This window comes from Papio anubis, chromosome 20, assembly GCF_008728515.1.
Source record: "Papio anubis isolate 15944 chromosome 20, Panubis1.0, whole genome shotgun sequence".
NCBI classification, from domain to species: Eukaryota; Metazoa; Chordata; class Mammalia; order Primates; family Cercopithecidae; genus Papio; species Papio anubis.
Window position 1 is genome coordinate 35751569 of NC_044995.1, and position 15330 is coordinate 35766898.

General features: G+C 46.5%; 1 protein-coding gene across 18 annotated transcripts in view; it reads left to right on the plus strand.

Annotated features, from left to right (window-relative positions):
- The window catches only part of EPS15L1 (epidermal growth factor receptor pathway substrate 15 like 1), a 118744-nt gene that overhangs the window by 73826 nt on the left and 29588 nt on the right, over nucleotides 1–15330 (plus strand). For 14 of the 18 annotated variants that reach the window (XR_640784.2, XM_009193779.3, XM_003915107.4 and 11 more), the window contains 5 exons: nucleotides 4097–4220; nucleotides 5618–5668; nucleotides 7106–7242; nucleotides 13292–13352; nucleotides 14307–14389. Coding sequence is in view for 16 of the 18 variants with exons in the window: in XM_009193779.3 (XP_009192043.1) it covers nucleotides 4097–4220; nucleotides 5618–5668; nucleotides 7106–7242; nucleotides 13292–13352; nucleotides 14307–14389 (456 nt within the window). In the remaining 2 variants the exon portion in view is untranslated. Of the gene's footprint in view, nucleotides 1–4096; nucleotides 4221–4694; nucleotides 4817–5617; nucleotides 5669–7105; nucleotides 7243–13291; nucleotides 13353–14306; nucleotides 14390–15330 lie in introns of those variants that run through there. The other 4 variants (XM_021930835.2, XM_021930840.2, XM_021930841.1 and 1 more) reach the window with 2 other exon arrangements.

Consider the following 15330-nt stretch of genomic DNA (forward strand, 5'->3'; position numbering starts at 1 on the left):
AGAACTGATTCCCAGCACACCCCTGCTGCCCGGCACTCCTCTAAAGGCAGGAATGTCACAGAAGCTTATTGAGCCCCCTTTCAGAGTTACCATGTGTATTTCCTAAGAAGGGCACTACTTCACACTGGTTGCTGAACTTGTTCAAGATACTACATCTCTGCGAAGGGCCGTGTCATTCATCCTGGCCTTTGTCTGCTGTATTCGTGTCCCCCAAGTTGGCAGATGGGTCTTTTCTCCTTGGTAGGTGGTCTGCAGGGGGTAGAATTGATGGTATCTTTGTAACAGGGAAATCCCATTTCCCACTCTGATTCTGTGCAATGGAATCAAAACCACCTTTAGGTACCCTGACCTCCTGAATCCTGCTGGGGTCTCAGGCTTCCCCTTAGAAGGGGAAGGAGTGATTGTGGTTTCAGGCCAGTGACTCCTGAGAAAGGGATTGCAGGCCTGACTATCAGTGCAGGGGGCTTGCAACCTGCGTTTCCAGAACCTTAAGTCTCTTTTCTGCCATTGTTAACTGTTATTTGGAAGTCTTCCAAGTGATGACTGAAAACACTGAAAAAAGAAAACCTTATAAATAAATGCCAATGAAAAACTAAATAGAGCCAGGCATGGTGGCGAGTGCCTGTAGGCCCTGCTACTTGGGAGGCTGAGACAGGGGGATCCTTGAGCCCGGGAGTTCCGGGCTGTAGTGTGCTGTGCTCATTGGGTGTCTACACTAAGTTAGTCATCAGTACGGTACCTTCTGGGAGCAGGGGACCACCAGTCGCCTAAGGAGAGGTAAACCTGCCCTGATCAGAAACGGAGCAGGTCAAAACTCCCATGCTGATCAGTAGTGGGATCGCACCTGTGAATAGCCATTGCCCTCCAGCCTGGACAGCACAGTGAGATCCTACCTTTAAAAACAAACAAACTAAATAGAAGCTTTCATCCTGAGGTCAGACTGGCATTCTTAACTCACTGCTTTATCCAGGTCATGATCCCTCTCTTTCTTCTGGAACAAATACATTCCTCCTTCCATGGAGCAGTGTGAGAGGCGGAGTTTCCACGTGGGCCTCCTGGCTTCCTTAGAGTAGGACTTCTCCATCTTTATCTGCATCCGAGAACCCCATCAGACGCTCGCTGGGCGTGTGTGTCTTGTGGTGGTCAGCACCTGACATCCACTCGGCACTGTCTCCAGCTGCGGTGCTTGTGGACATCTGTACTTAACTTGTCTAAGAACCTGGCTTAGTTTCCCCACCTTGGGAAAACCCTGTGGTCGGAGGCTCCAGCTAATGTTTCCCAGGTAAGAAAAACCATTCCATGTTCATCAGATGGCAGGGATGTGGGTGCATTCTCCCGAAGCAGGGACTGAGGAAGAAGCACTCACACTAATTCACTCATTCACAGCCTGGACCAGTGGCTCGTCTTACCTCTGTACCTCTCAGAATTGTCCTGCACCCCTAAGTTGGCTGCCCCAGAGTGGTGGCAGCCTTGCCAGGAAACTTTCTTTTGAACCTTTGATGTCATTGCCCCAAACCATTTGTCCCTATTTTCGTGGAAGCCCCAGCTTTTTAATGATTTTGTTTTGGTCGGTTGGAATACTGGACTGGTGTGTGAGCCCCACGCAGGGATGCCAGTGTGTGTGCCAAATTCAGTGAGGGTGTTGTGCTGTTTTCTTAATATCACAGTGAAACATTCATGTTTTCACTGAGGGTGTGTCTTTATTAACTAAAACAGAGTCCTTATTTAAACCAACTGCATTGTTCCCGTGTATATGACAAACCCACCCTTTTCAGGCTACTTCCCACTACAAAAATGTGCTCTTCAAAAGTAAATATTTTTTTCTTCTTGTTTAAATGAACCTGTTTGTTTCTAGAAATACACACCTTTAAAAAAAATGCAAAGCGTTGTGTATGCTCTAGTAATTCTAACTGCATGAGTACTTATTTCCTCATAGCACAGAAACAACCAGCATGTTTCTTGGTATGAAAACTCCATTTTCTCAAATACCCACCTAGGCACATACTCACCGAGAAAAGGATGATTGAGGAAGGTCACACCTTTGAAATGAGGCCTGTGCTGCTGTCGTTGAGTGACTCTTTGCGGTTTTCTTGATGGCATTTCCAAATGTATTTTTTTTTCTGACTCAGTGGTTAAAAAAATATTGTTTAAATTTCAGGTAAAATAGACATAAACGGCCGGGCATGGTGGCTCACACCTGTAATCCCAGCACTTTGGGAGGCCGAGGCTGGTGGATCACTTGAGGTCAGGAGTTCAATACTGGCCTGCTCAATATGGTGAAACCCCGTCTCTACTAAAAATACAAAAATTAGCCGGGCATGGTGGCGTGCGCCTGTAATCCCAGCTACTTGGGAGGCTGAGGCAGGAGAATCACTTGAACCCGGGAGGTAGAGGTTGCAGTGAGCCAATATTGTGCCACTGCATTCCAGCCTGGGTGACAAGAGTGAAACTCTGTCTGAAAAAAAAAAAAAAAAAAAGACATAAACTTGACCATCTTCACTGTCTTTAAGTTTACAGTTCGGTAGTGTTAGGTATATTCACATTGTTGTGGAACCCAGCTCTAGAACGTTTTCATCCCCATGAAATACCCACTCCCCATCCCCCTACCCACAGCCCCTGGCAACCACTGTTCTACTTTGTCACTGTGAACGTGATGGCTCTGTGGTCCTCATAGAAGAGGAGTCATACCTTGTGCATCGTTTTGTGACTGTTATTTCACTCAGCATCCTGTCCTCAAGGTTCTTCCATGTTGGAGCATGTATCAGAATTTGCTTCCTTTTGAAGGCTGGATCAGATTCTGTTGTGTGGCTCTTTACAGTTTTCTTGATGACATTTCCAAATTCATTATTTTTTTCTGACTCAGAAAAAAATTTTGTTTTTCCATTTCGTTTATCCATTCATTCATCGATGGACATTGAAGTTGCTTCCACTCAATGATTTTTTAATGAACTTTTATTTTAGAATAGTTTTTAGATTTATGAAAAAATTGCAAAGATAGGCCAGGTGTGGTGGCTCATGCCTATAATCCCAGCACACTTGGAGGCTGAGGTGAGAGGATCAGCTGAGCTCACGAGTTCAAAACCAGCCCTGGCAACATAGTGAGATACTTCATTTCTACAAAAAATATAAAAATTAGCCAGGCTTGGTGGTGCACACCTGTAGTCCTGGCTACTCAGGAGACCAATGTGGGAGGATCACTTGAGCCCAAATGGTCAAGGCTGGAGTAAGCCATGAGCATGCAACTGCACTCCAACCTGGACAACAGAGTGAGACCCTGTTTCAGAAAAAGAAAAACTGCAAGATAGTGCATAGTTCCTCTATATCCCACACCTGGTTCCTCCTGTTAGTCACATCACATACAGTACATTCGTCACGACCAATGAACCAGTATTGAACATTATTATTCACTCCAGTTCATATTTCTTCAGTGATCTTTATTTTTTTAAAGATACAGGGTCTTGCATTGTTGTGGCTGGAGTGCAGTGGCACAATCATAGCTCACTGTAACCTCCACCTCCTGGGTTCAAGCAATCTCGTGAGTCAGCCTCCCAAGTAGCTGGGACTATGGGTACATGCCACCATACCTGGCCTTTTTTTTTTTTTTTTTTTTTTTTTTTGAGGCAGAATCTCACTTACTCTGTCACCCAGGCTGGAGTGCAATGGCGCAATCTCAGCTCACTGCAACCTCCGCCTCCTGGGTTCAAGCAGTTCTCCTGCGTCAGCCTCCCAAGTAGCTGCAATTACAGGTGCCTGCCACCACCCCCAGCTAAGTTTTTGTATTTTTAGTAAAGACAGGGTTTCACCATGTTGGCCAGGCTGGTCTTGAACTCCTGACCTCAGGTGATCCGCCCGCTTTGGCCTCCCAGAGTGCTGGGATTACAGGCGTGAGCCCGCGCCTGGCCACATTTTTAAATTTTTGTTTTTATAGAGATGGGCTTTTGCTATGTTGCCCAGGCCAGTCTCGAACTCCTGGCTGAATCATTCTTTTTAGGGTCATGCTACTCAAAGTGGAAATGTGAGTTAAGTATGGAATTCCGTCCTTTGCTTTAACTCAGAAATAATCAAATCCTTGTCCTGTTTCTTCACAAAATTATAGGATGATCCTTTCAAAAATAAAGCCTTGTTATTTAGCAACAACACGCAAGAGCTGCATCCGGATCCTTTCCAGACAGAAGACCCCTTCAAATCTGACCCATTTAAAGGAGCTGATCCCTTCAAAGGTATCTCACTTGCTACCCACTTTCTCATTGAAATACTGTGTGTTTTCTGTCAAATTTAGAATGGTTGAAGGGCTAGAAAAGTAAGGACATGCCACAGTCTGAAATGGAGGGGGAAAGGAACGCCTTTTTGTTTTGTTTTGTTTTGTTTTGTTTGGAGACGAACTCTCGCTGTCTCCCAGGCTGGAGTGCAGTGGCGCAATCTCGGCTCACTGCAACCTCCGCCTCCTGGGTTCAAACAATTCTCCTGCCTCAGTCTCCCCAGTATCTGGGATTACAGGCGCCCATCACCCCACCCGGCTAATTTTTGTATTTTTAGTAGAGTCGGGGTTTCACCGTGTTGCCCAGGCTGGTCTCGAACTCTTGACCTCAGGTGATCCAGCCGCCTCAGCCCCACAAAGTGCTGGGATTACAGGTGTGAGCCACCGCGCCCGGCAGGAATGCCTTTTAAGCTTCTTATCTCACCCTGTTAACCAGAGAGCCAAGGCATCGAGACACAGTGGGAAGCGTTCCAAGCTCACCACAAGACCCACATTTGAAAGCAGCTTGGCCAGTCCCCTTCAACTCTTCAGTACTTCAATTTCCTCATCCCTCAGCAGGTTAATAAATTTGCTCCTTGCTCACCTCACAGGGTTGATAAAATAATCAGAGCTAGTAATGATCATGAAAGTACCTGGCAAACCATGGGTTCCTACATAAACGTAAGGTCTGGATAATTTTAGGAGTCTATCCAGAGCCACACTTGAATCAAGAATAACTAAGAATTCTGGAAACAAGATGTCCTAATTTATCTCCATGTTTCAGAGCAAAACAGTATTTCCAGGAGGAAGGCTCTCTGTACATTTCTGAGAAAAACACTGAGGTGGGGAGAGAACAGTGGAAGTTTGAGCTTCAGCTTGGAGTTGAAGCCTGCCAGGTCTGAGAGGCGAATCCAGCAGCCCCTGACGCCCAGGGGTGCCACCGCCTCATTGCTGCAGGGCTGGTGGTGAAGTGAGGGACAGCCCAGAGTCCTGTGTCCTCTTACCCAGGGAGGTGGCAGGCAGATGGGATAAAGGAAACCCGGCATGGGAAGAGAGGAGTGGATTCTAGCCCGCTCTGTGTCTTCCCCTACTCCAGCCTGTGTGGGACAGCCACCAGTACCTTCCTTCTCATCTTAAACATTCCAGCCAGAAACAGCTGCCTCCTCCAGGTCCCCCTCTTTGATTTGCCAAGGTTTCGAGGGCAGGTGGATAGAAATAACATTATTTCTATCGAGGGCAGGAGAAGGAAATAACATTCTCTCTCTACATTGGAGGAGTAGAAGGCAATGAAAGGCCTGGCAGGTGGGTGGCTGTGTTCAAGGGCCCAGCCCGCGTCCTGTGCCCTAAAGCTAATAAGCATTTCTCTCCTCTCCCACCCAGGCGACCCGTTCCAGAATGACCCCTTTGCAGAACAGCAGACAACTTCAACAGGTAAAGTTCAGTGTTTCCTGGACCAGTCTTTAGACTGTGTCCAGTCCTGGCTCAGAAGTTTCACGTGGCGGGACTTGTGTCCACACACACCGGGGTGGAAGCCATGTAACTGGGAAGGATGGCCGTCCATCCATGTTACACCCATCCTCGGTCCCGTTCCCTTCTGGAGGTGGCTCCCCTCCCTAGGTCCAGTCACTGCCTGCATCCCACCCTGGAGTGTGGTGGGATCACATTGCCTGCTAATTTATTTATTTATTTTATTTTTTGAGACGGAGTCTTGCTCTGCTACCCAGGCTGGAGTGCAGTGGTGTGATCTTGGCTCACTGCAACCCCTGCCTCCTGAGTAGCTAGGACTATGGGCGCCCTCCACCATGCCCAGCTAATTTTTGTATTTTTAGTAGAGACGGGGTTTCACCATGTTGTCCAGGCTCATCTCGAACTCTTGTCCTCAAGTGATCTGCCTGCCTTGGTCTCCCAAAGTGCTGGGATGACAGGCGTGAGCCACCATGCCTGACCAATTTATTTTTTTCAGGTGAAATTTATATAACGTAAAAGTCACTATTTTAAAGCATCCATTTCAGTGGTATTGAGCACACTCACAGTGCTGTGCAGTGATCACCTGCCTTCACCTAGTTCCACAACATTCTCATCCCCCCAAAAGGAGACCCCATCCCCATCAGCAGTCACTCCCTGTTCCCTCCCCCAACCCCTGGCACCCACTAATCTATTTTCTGTCTCTGGATTTACCTGCATTGTTTATTATTATTATTATTATATCCATCTCCTGCAGGATATATTATTATTTATTTAGAGACAGGGTTTTACTCTGTTGCCCAGGCTGGAGTGCAGTGGTGCAATTATAGCTCACTACAGCCTTGACCTCCTGGGCTCAAGCAGCCTTTCTGCCTCAGCCTCCTTAGTAGCTGGTGCTACAGGCACGTGCCACCACACCTGGCTAATTTTTTATTTTTTTATTTTTACAAGCAGGGGTCTCTCTGTGTTACCCATGCTGGTCTTGAACTCCTGGCCTCAAATGGTCCTCCTATCTCAGTCTCCTAAAGTGATTGGAGGGTTGGGATTACAGACATGAGCCACCATGCCTGGCCAGGATATTATTATTTTTAAAGTCAATTTTATTGAGTGGTATAATGTACACAGAACAAAATTCACCTATTTTATTATGTAACAAGATGAGTTTCAACAAATAGGCACAGTTGTGTGAGATTTGAGAACACTTCGGTCATTCCTGAGGCCTGTTTGTTGTCACCCTCCACCCTCTCCCCAGGCTGCCCTGGCCACCACTGCCCTATTTTCCATCACTAGCGTTCTTCCCTTTCTAGAATTCCATGTAAACGGCATCATTCTGTGGTGTGTCCTTTTATGCCTGGGTTCTTTCACTCGGTATAATGTTTACTCACGGGGCATTTTTCCTTCTAGATCCATTTGGAGGGGACCCTTTCAAAGAAAGTGACCCATTCTGTGGCTCTGCCACCGACGACTTCTTCAAGAAACAGACAAAGAATGACCCATTTACCTCGGACCCATTCACGAAAAACCCTTCCTTACCTTCGAAGGTGAGTGGGGTGGGACGTTGCCTGGGAGAGCTGCACGCCTGCTCTGTGTGTGTGAGGGTGGCACTTCCCGAAGCCCTCCTTCCCTTCGTGGAGTGTACGTGGTGCCTGCGAGTATGGGCCTTGGTGCCTGTTCTCTGGGAGCTGGTATCCCAGGCTGATTGCATTCCTGCTGAATGAGGGAGCTGTCTGGCCTAGTCACTGCAGTGACTTGCCTGTGAGCCCCAAGGTTCAGTCAGCTGTCCAGTGGCCCCACGTCAGGGCAAGGAGGATGTCACCCACAGTTCTTATTCCTCTATCCCCATCCCCACCCCTCAACTCTAGTCATCTGCCTCCACTGCCCCTTCATCTCCCAAAAAAGACTAAATCAAACAAGCACCACATACTCACATGGACCCGGCCACCCCACACGGTCCTTGTAACACACAGCACTGGTGGGGACCTTAGAGTCACCTTGGTGGGTGCCCCTGTCACGGCAGGAGTAAGTGCAGGCGTCTCAGCCCGACTGCCTTGCCTGGTGTTGTCTCCTGAGAGCATCAGCCAACTCTGACCCTCCAGTTTCCAACTCCAGCACACCTGTGCTTCCATCCCCAGGCGTGGCAGACACTGGGCGTTTTGCACATTATGCCTAAGAGATTGGGTTAAATAGCTGTCAACTTGGATTTTAAAACAAAACAAAAAAAAGCAGTCTCTGGTGATGGAGGAAAGGATTTTAATGATGGAGTGAGCTTGCTTCATAGCCTTTTTCCGTTTTCTAGGCTGCAACCCAGGCCCAGGGCCTGCTCAGAGACGAGCACTTATCCCTCCTCCTCAGGGCTCCTGCTGCCCTGGTGCCCACCTCCCTCACTCCCTGTGGACCTTTTGGTCTTTAGCAGTTGGAGCTCTTTGAAGGCAACGATTCATTTGCAGTGTTTTCTTATTGGCCCCTTTTTAACGTCCTTAAGACCTGTAGCATTCCTGGTATAGGTGATCTGTTTACCAATTTCATTGACCTTCTCCATACCTTTTCCATAACCAACTTTTGGCTTCATTTTTCTCTACTGCTTGTTTTCTATTTCATTGATTTTCTCTTTTCTATTTCTATTTTTTCCATTTCCTTACTCCTGTTTATTTGGGGTTTACCTTGCTCTTCTAATGTCTTAAGCTCCAACCTTCATTCATTGATTTTAGACTTCAATTTCTAGTACAGGCGGTCCCTGAGTTACGATGGTTCAACTTACAGTTTTTTGATTTTACAGTAGTTTTATTGAGATGCAGTCCCATCATAAGTCAAGGAGTGTCTGGATTTATGTTGGTTCGACTTCTGATTTTTTGCTTTATGATGGGTTTATTGGGATATTAAGTACATTTTCGACTTAAGATATTTTCAACTTACAATAGGTTTATCAGGACGTAACTCCATGGTAAGTCAAGGAGCGTCTGTATAAATTTAAAGCAACGTATTTCCCGCAAGCACTACTTTACGTGTATTTCATATATTTGAGTACTTTGTCTCTTCATTGCCATTCAGTTTTGAGATGTTTCCCAGTTTCCCTTGTGAATTCTGTTTACCCATGGATTACTTAAAAGTGTGTTGTTTCATTTCCAGATACTTGGCTTCTTCTCCTAGGTCTATTATTATACTATTATTATTGATTTTTAATTCAATTTGTTATTAGAGAACATTTTCGGTATGTTTTCAATACCTTCACATTTATCAAGGGTTGCTGTTTATGGCCTATGTTGGTGAACAAACCACGTACACTTGAGAAGAATGTGTATCTAGTTGTTGGGTGTAATGTTCTACAAATGGCAGCGAGGTTGAGCTTCCTGATAGTGTTCAGATTATGTGTGTCTTCATTGTTTGTTCCTTTTTTAGTTCTACCAATGGCTGAGAGAGAGGTGTTAAACGTTCTCCTATGATTGTGGAATTGTTCATACCGCACTTTAATTTGATCAAGTTTTGCTTTGTGTATTTTGAAGCTCTGTCAGGTGCATAGATGTTTATGATTGTTGTGTCTTCCTGACACAATAACCTTTTTATCATTATAAAAGGTTCCCATTTGATCTCTGGTGATGTTCTTTGTCTTGAAGTCTGTTTTATCACTTCATTCTCCTCATGTTATTCACTATATGATATATCATTTTTCAACCATTTACTTTCAACTTACCTGGGTCTTTAAAACTGATAGATGTCTTTTGTAACTAGTGTAGTGTTGCAACTTGGTTTTTTTTTTTATCCAGTCAGAAGTCCCTGCCTTGTAAATGGAATGTTTAGTCCATGAACATTTAATGTAATTATTGATATGGTTTAAGTCTACTATTTTATTATTTGCTTGCTTTTTATCCCATGTTTTGTTTTCTGCCTTCTTTTGGATTGTTTGAATGTTTTTTGGAATTCTATCTATTGGCCTTTTATTATTTTAATCATACCTCTTTTAATGATTGTTTAGAGGTTGCTTAGGAAATACCGTGTACAGTTTTAACTTTTCATAGTCTACTTGAGGTTAGTATTGTATTATCTCATGTAAAATGTAGAAAATTGCAACCATTTGTCCACCCACCCTTGCAGCCAGCATGTCTTATGTTATAGCCGTCATGTGAATATCATACATCTAAATACATTAGAAACTCCATAAGACCCTTATAATTTTTGCATTAATCCATTGTGGTTATTTTAAAGAAAAAGGAAAAAAGTAGTCATTTAGTTTTACCCAAATATGTACCATTTCTGATACTCTTCATTTCTTTCTGAAGAGTGGATTTCCCTCCATTATCATTTTCCTTCAGCCTAAAGAACTTTCTTTAGCACTTCTTATAGTGCAAATCGACTGTATTGTCACTTTTTTGTTTTTATTTTTGAAACAGAGTCTAACTCTGTTGCTCAGGCTGAAGTGCAGTGGTGTGATCTTGGCTCACTGCAGCCTCAACCTCCTGGGCTCAAGCAATTCTCCCACCTAAGCCTCCCAAGTTGCTGGGACCACAGGCATGTACTTCCACACCCAGCTAATTTTTTATTTTTTGTAGAGATTGGATCTCTATATGTTGGTCAGGCTGGTCTCAAACTCCTAGGCTCAAGCAATCCTCCTGCCTCAGCCCCTCCAAAGTGCTGGGATCACAGGCTTGAGTCACTGTACCTGGCTGTTACTCTTTTTTTTTTTGCAACCTCTGCCTCCCAGGTTCAAGGGATTTCTGGCTAATTTTTGTATTTTTAGTAAGACGGAGTTTCACCATGTTGGCCAGGCTGGTCTTGACCTCCTGAACTCAAGTGATCTGCCCGTGTCATCCTCCCAAAGTGCTGCAATTACAGGCATGAGCCACTGTGCCAGGCCTGTTGTCATTCTTGAAGGACGTTGCATTTGATGTAGGTTGTTGGGCTTTTGTTTGTTCGTTTAGCAGTTTTAGCGTGTTTTTCCACTGCCTTCCAGCTTCCATTGTCCTTGATGAGAGGAGTTTTTTTTTTTTTTTTTTTTTTTTTTTTTTGAGACAGAGTCTTGCTCTGTCGCCCAGGCTGGAGTGCAGTGATGCAATCTCAGCTAACTGCAAGCTCCACCTCCCGGGTTCACGCCATTCTGCTGCCTCAGCCTCCCAAGTAGCTGGGACTATAGGCGCCCACCACTATGCCTACCTAATTTATTTTATTTTTAGTAGAGACAGGGTTTTACCATGTTAGCCAGGATAGTCTCGATCTCCTGACCTCGTGATCCACCCGCCTCAGCCTCCCAAAGTGCTGGGATTACAGGTGTGAGCCATCGCGCCCGGTGGAGAGGAGTATTCTTTCATTGTTATCCTGTATGTAATAGATGGTTTTTCTCTGGCTACTTTCAAGATTCTCTCTTTATCTTTGGTTTTCAGTAGTTTTTGAAGTTTCTGGGTGTAGTTTTCTTGGTGTTTATACTGTTTAGGCTTTGCTCAGCTTCTTCAATCTGTAAATTATGCTTTTCAACAAATTTGGTAAGTTTTCATTGCTGGGTTCAGTGGCTCATTCCTGTAATCCCAGCACTTTGGGAGGCTAAGGCGGGTGGATCACTTGAGGCCAGGTGTTCAAGACCATCCTGGCCAATGTGGTGAAACCCCATCTCTACTAAAAGTACAAAAATTAGCCAGGCGTGGTGGTGCACACTTGTAATCCCAGCTACTTGGGAGGCTGAGGCAGGAGAATCGCTTGAACCCGGGAATCAGAGGTTGCAGTGAGCCGAGATTGCGCCACTGCACTCCAGCCTGGGTGATAGAGTGAGACTCCGTCTCAAAACAACAACAACAAAACAAATTTGGTAAGCTTTCAGCTGTCAGTTCTCCTAATTTGTTTTTTCTGCCCCATTTTCTCTCCCCTCTCTTTCTGGGATTCCAGTTACATGGATGTTAGACCCTTTGTTATTGTCCCACAGGTTCCTGAGGCTCTATTTATTTATCTTTTCATTCTTTTTTCTCCTTTTTCTTCAGATTGAGTAATTTCTACTGCTCTGTTTTCAACTTTACTTACTCTTTCTTTTATTACTGGTTATTTAGCTAACCTAATGGAGTGTGTGTTTGTTTGTTTGAGACAGAGTCTTGCTCTTTCGCCCAGGCTGGAGTGCAGTGGGGTAATCTCAGCTCACTGCAACCTCCACCTCCCAGGTTCAAGCCATTCTCCTGCCTCAGCCTCCTGAGTAGCTGGGATTACAGGCATGCACCACTAAGCCTGGCTTATTTATTTATTTATTTTTGAGACGGAGTTTCACTGTTGTTGCCCAGGCTGGAGTACAATGGTATAATCTCGGCTCACTGCAACCTCTGCCTCCTGGGTTCAAGCAATTCTCTTGCCTCGGCCTCCCAAGTAGCTGGGATTACAGGTGTCCACCACCACACCCGGCTAATTTTTTGTATTTTTAGTAGAAACAGGTTTTACCATGTTGGCCAGGCTGATCTCGAACTCCTGACCTCAGGTGATCTACTTGCCTTGGCCTCCCAAAGTGCTGGAATTACAGGTGTGAGCTATTGTGCCTCGCCCACGTGGCTAATTTTTGTATTTTTAGTAGAGACGGGGTTTTGCCACGTTGTCCAGGCTGGTCTTGAACTCCTGACCTCGGGTGATCCACTGCCCCCAGCGATGAAGTTTTTATTGTAGATACACTTTTTCATTTCCGGAACTTTCATTTGTTTCTTTTGTATACTTTCTGTTTCTCTGCTAAGGTCGCCTGTCTTTTCATTCATTTTAAGTGTATTTTCCTTTTCCTCATTTAGCACAGTTATAATCACCGTTTTACGTTGTCCCTGTCTCAGAGTTCCACCATCTGGGTTATTTTGAGATTGGCTATGCTGATTGTCTTTTCTGGTGAGAATTGGTCACATTTTTCCAGTTCTTTGTATGTTTAGAAATGTATCTGATGCATGGTGAGTGTTCTGTGTCCAGACTGTAGTCTGTTTTCTCCAAAGAGCAGGAATGGATTTGTTTCAGCAGGCAGTTAACTTGGTGGCACTCACACTGCAGACACTCTCCAGCAGATGGCAGAAGCTCCAATCCCGGCTCAGTTCTTGTGGCCTCAGCTGCAGGCTGCCTTGAGTCCCCCCAGGCTTGCATGGGCAGGGACCAGCCTGAGACGGGGGGAGAGTGGATCATGAAGTTCAGGGCTTACATCTCTGCCCCTCCATCCTGATTCCCCTCCCTTTTCCCGGGACTGGTTGTCTCTGGGCTCCATCCTCCGGTGTTCAGATTCTACCAGAATCTTAGGCACCCGCATTGTGCTCTCCTGCTGTAGCTGGCGGAGTGGAAACTCAGCCTCCTGCTGTGTTCTTCTGCCACATTCAAATTCTCCTCCAAAGTCTTCTCCCTGCCTTGTTCACTTCCCAGCCTTCAGGCCACTGCTTTTTGTATTTGTAATTTTGGGGGTATTCTGTCCAGGTCGATAGGTGCTATATGCAGGAGGATTGATCTGTTGCGATTTTACTCTGCCTGGGTTGAGTTTTAATCATTCCACTTTCCCTCCGGCCTGGCACTGGATGTTGTACTTCGACGTCAGGAAAGTCTGGTTGAATGAATGGGTGATGGAACAAATGAACTGCTTTTTACTCTTTCCTCTCTCCTTTCACTCAGCTCGACCCCTTTGAATCCAGTGATCCCTTTTCATCCTCCAGTGTCTCCTCAAAAGGATCAGGTGAGACCCATGGCTTATTTTCCTTCCTGACTATTCCTCGGGCAGTAGCAGAGCCTCCCCTCCCCGCCCAGTTAACACTTTCACTCCCAAAGCCAGTGTGGCCTCTGTGTTTGTGTCATTAGTCAGTGGCACCCAGATCCTGGCCTGAGCCCATTAGGCCAAAACAAGCATCCCCTGCTGCTCCTCTTCCCAGGCACGGCACGCGCTGGCATCTTTCTAGAAGGGAATTTTCGCAGTAGGAATTCAGTAATAGCACCAGTGATATTAACTACTGTTACTCACTCCTCCTTATAAATCTTTGGTTTGTATCTTTGGGTTTTCTGCCTAAAAGAAATCCAAAATTTGACCCCAGGTACTGGCCTGTGTTGTGGGTTCTGTGTTTGAAGGAACCCCATCTCACAGTGTAGAACTCACAGATGCACGCTCGAGCCTTTACGCAATGGGAGCATCTGTGGACACCCCCTTTCTTTTGGGAACAGGCCCTGCTTGGTCCTGCAGCTTGTGCGGGGCGGATCATAGGCGAGTATATCCAGTACTCTAGGCAAATCCCTTCCAGGTCAGAGGAGAAAACACAGCAAAAACCTCTATCCAAAGACACCGCCCTGCATAAATCGTGTGGGTGGCGGGTCACCCTGGAGTTGCTCCTCCCCTCCTGACCCAGTGAGACCCAGCAGGACCCAGGGGCCATGCCCCTACAGCAACTTGTCATTCTTCCGATGACCGTGAATGATGCTGCCTCTCCCAGAGCGGTCGTCACAGTGAGAAACCGTCTCACCGCGCCAGCGTGGACAGGCAGGCCTTGCTGAGGGACCTTCATGCAGACACGCGTGTCTAATGAATAAATGCAGCCTTCCTGAGTCTCCTGGTTCAGGAGCCATCTAGCATTTTCCCTCCACCCCAGAAGGTGTGTCTCTTAAAGACCTGTAACTCTGACTTTGTTGGTGCCGATTGCAGATCCCTTTGGAACCTTAGATCCCTTCGGAAGTGGGTCCTTCAATAGTGCTGAAGGCTTTGCCGACTTCAGCCAGATGTCCAAGGTAAAGCCCTCCACGGAGCTCCCGCGCCTCTGCTAGTGTCTTTGTGCCTCTTGTCATGGTGTGGGCTGCCAGGCGTAATTGTTCATGTCACGTATGTATCTCCCCGGCACCTTTCAAATACAAGGTTAGGCCTGGAAAGCACCCATGGCTGTGATCCGATGCACTTCAGTCCCTCAGGGTGAGCCCTGACTCATCCCAGTGGCAAAGGTGCCCTGGGCTCCCCCGGCTCCCACTGGTGTCTCACGACCATCGGGTCTCAGATGGTGAAGTCATTGCCATGGCCAAGTAGAAACTCGAGAAGGCGTTGGGCACAGGCGTCTCAAGAGGGCCGTGGGCAGCAGACTCGCAGGTGCAAGGCATCTGGGGAAAGCGGGCCAGCGAGTTTTCGGAGCTGCCCGTGTGACAGAACTTTCGAGGGGTGTTGAAAAGTGAGGGCCAGGCTCCGTGAATAAATGCAGACAGATCCACAGGTGAGGAGTGAACTGTTGAAGGAGGACAGCAGCGAGACTCGTTACCAGACTGGACCCGTCTGCGTCCGGCCCTCACCACACGGTGACCTGAACTCACTGTGACTCTGGTCCCAGACAGCTGTAGGGCTTCTCCAGGGACTGGCAGTGGGGCTGGAGCTAATCTTTAAGGTAGCATAGAGAATTCAACAGGGAACGTCCAGAATGGACAAGTCAAAAAATAACAATAGAAGCCCCTTACGACTGAGGTGCCTTCCAGAAGAAACTGCTGGAAAGTTGGAAATGGGGGCCATGGTGAGTGGGAAAGAGGCCGGGGCTGAGGCACTACTGTGCTTCCTTGTGAATTGTATATCTCCTGTTTGAGCCAGGAGCGTGTTTCTTTGGCAGGAATGAAGAAAAGCAGGTGAGGTGTGCCCCGTCCCTGACACCTGCATCCACTCTGTCCCTTCTTGGTAGCCCCCAGGCAGGGGTGGA